Source organism: Lampris incognitus, chromosome 16 (genome assembly GCF_029633865.1).
Source record: "Lampris incognitus isolate fLamInc1 chromosome 16, fLamInc1.hap2, whole genome shotgun sequence".
Lineage (NCBI taxonomy): Eukaryota > Metazoa > Chordata > Actinopteri > Lampriformes > Lampridae > Lampris > Lampris incognitus.
The window spans coordinates 38,652,898-38,654,875 of NC_079226.1; the positions used below are offsets into that span (position 1 = coordinate 38,652,898).

At 51.5% G+C, this 1,978-nt stretch overlaps 1 protein-coding gene across 1 annotated transcript in view; it reads right to left on the reverse strand.

Moving 5' to 3' along the window:
* Positions 1-702: 702 nt before the first annotated feature.
* slc8a3 (solute carrier family 8 member 3) overlaps positions 703-1,978 on the reverse strand; it is a 120,745-nt gene continuing 119,469 nt past the window's right edge. Inside the window, exon 3 of the mRNA XM_056295455.1 lies at positions 703-731. Within this exon, the coding sequence (XP_056151430.1) occupies positions 703-731 (29 nt within the window). The remainder of the gene's footprint in view (positions 732-1,978) is intronic.

Genomic DNA, 1,978 nt, shown 5'->3' on the forward strand with positions numbered 1-1,978 from the left:
AGCGCCCTTCTTAGCTTGCTGCCCCTGTGACCCGACCCCAGAGAAATGGCTGATGATGACATGAGGTGATGAGATGTACTTACTGCATCCTCCTGGTTCTGCTGTCAGCGTGCCGGTACCAGAGCCAGGCTGGTGTTGCTGCATTCGTTAAATATCATATTTTTGTGCTTTTGGCTGAGTGAACACAATGAGCGCAACATCAGAGTAAATGACATCAGAATAAATCCAAATTCAAAAACCGCCAACGTTAGGAGCAAACCCATCATACACAGCCACAGTGCCCTGACAACAGATCTCACTGATATTTCTGCATCTCTGGAAGGATCGTTAGAGATGTACAGATAGACATGAACGCTAACGGAAAAAAGTTGTTGTTTAAGTCGTTATAAAGTAGAGCTAAAAAAAGAAAAGGCTGAGGAGAAAAAAAACAGCAAGGCTGAAAAACAAAAACAAAAAAAAAGAGAGCAAACAAAACAAAGGCTCTCATAGAATATTCATCAAATCAGCTCCTCTACTGCTGCGGCTTTAATAATAAGAAAACAAACCCCACCAGCCCCCACATCAGTGCTGATGAACAACACATTATATAGGAAGAGCAAGAAATCATCACATCATCCACATCAACGGGCCGCAGAATGACACCTACCGCGGCAAGGGGGAGACGAGACGTCACCCTTCATCTGCGATCAAACTGCTATTTCATCATCCTCCCGCACCTTTACCCTTCCACACTGGGATGCGGTATGAGAAACAAGGAATTAGATGTGTAATTTTCACCGTCTGCTCACGAAACAAGGGCCGCTCATCTATACGACCCCTGATCAAATAGTAACTTCCCCTTGAAGTAAAAAAAGAAAACAGGAAATTCTGATTATGCACATCACCCCCCCCCCACACACACTGCCTAAAAGGTTTGTTAGTGAGTGTTGTGTGATAGTGGTACAGACACACCACGGACTAACACACTGACACTATGACAAAGAGGCTGCAGCAACTCAACGAGACGGGTCAATGTATGTGAATCGACCCCGCCGAACATAATACCGCATCATCTGTTCTGCACATGCAACTGACTGGTGCATGGGGAACCACACCTCTCATCTCCTTCCAGCTCTACAGACGGACAAACACAACAGACGAGTGCTCTCCCCTGCCCGGTGCTTCTGCACAAACAGCCGTGTGGATCCACGCTAACCAAACCTGGCTGTGTGTCTTCCTTAGCCTCGCTTGTCTCGGTCTATCCTCGTCCTTCCTTCTGTCAGATATCCCTCTCCTCTCCCGCTTCCTTGACCCCTCCGCCTCCTCCATCCATATCACTCAGTGGCGTCTGAGCCGCCGTCACCCGGACGTCGACGTGCTGAGCCCGGCGCCTCGCCGCAGACGGCAGGACGGCCTCGGGGAAAGGCTACACATCTGTCTGCGGGTCCTCTGCAAAACAGCATGCTGCCATGTGCACACACACACACAAACATCTTCCCCGCCCATGCACACGTGTCATGAAATTGCGTTTCTACCACTATGTGTGCGCGCAACCCCTCGAAATAAACCAAAGCAGCTGTAAAAAATAAAACATAAAGAAGCATCTCACTGTAGCGGCGGAGCGTTTAGCGATGCGGTAGTCACAGCGCTAAGACTCACACCCGCGTGGCGAACGCCCCTCATCGTGACTCTTCTCCGCGAGCCCACACCACCCAGACAGGCCCGCCAGCCCCAACCGGCGTAAACATAACGAGCGGTGGCGTTTCGGAGGCGGCGGCAAAACGTTACGCTCAGCGGCCTCCTCACCGGCACGCCGGCTCCTCGCTTCCCCCGGCCCCCCGAGCCTGCTTAGATAACGCCGCGTTAGGTAACTCCACAAAACGCCCCCTGGCTTCTCTCGGCCGACATTAACGACAACGGGGCCCGGGAAGCGACACAAACGAACCCCCCCCCACCGGAGCTTTTGATGAAAACTTGCCCCGGTTTCATTTCTCCTCCC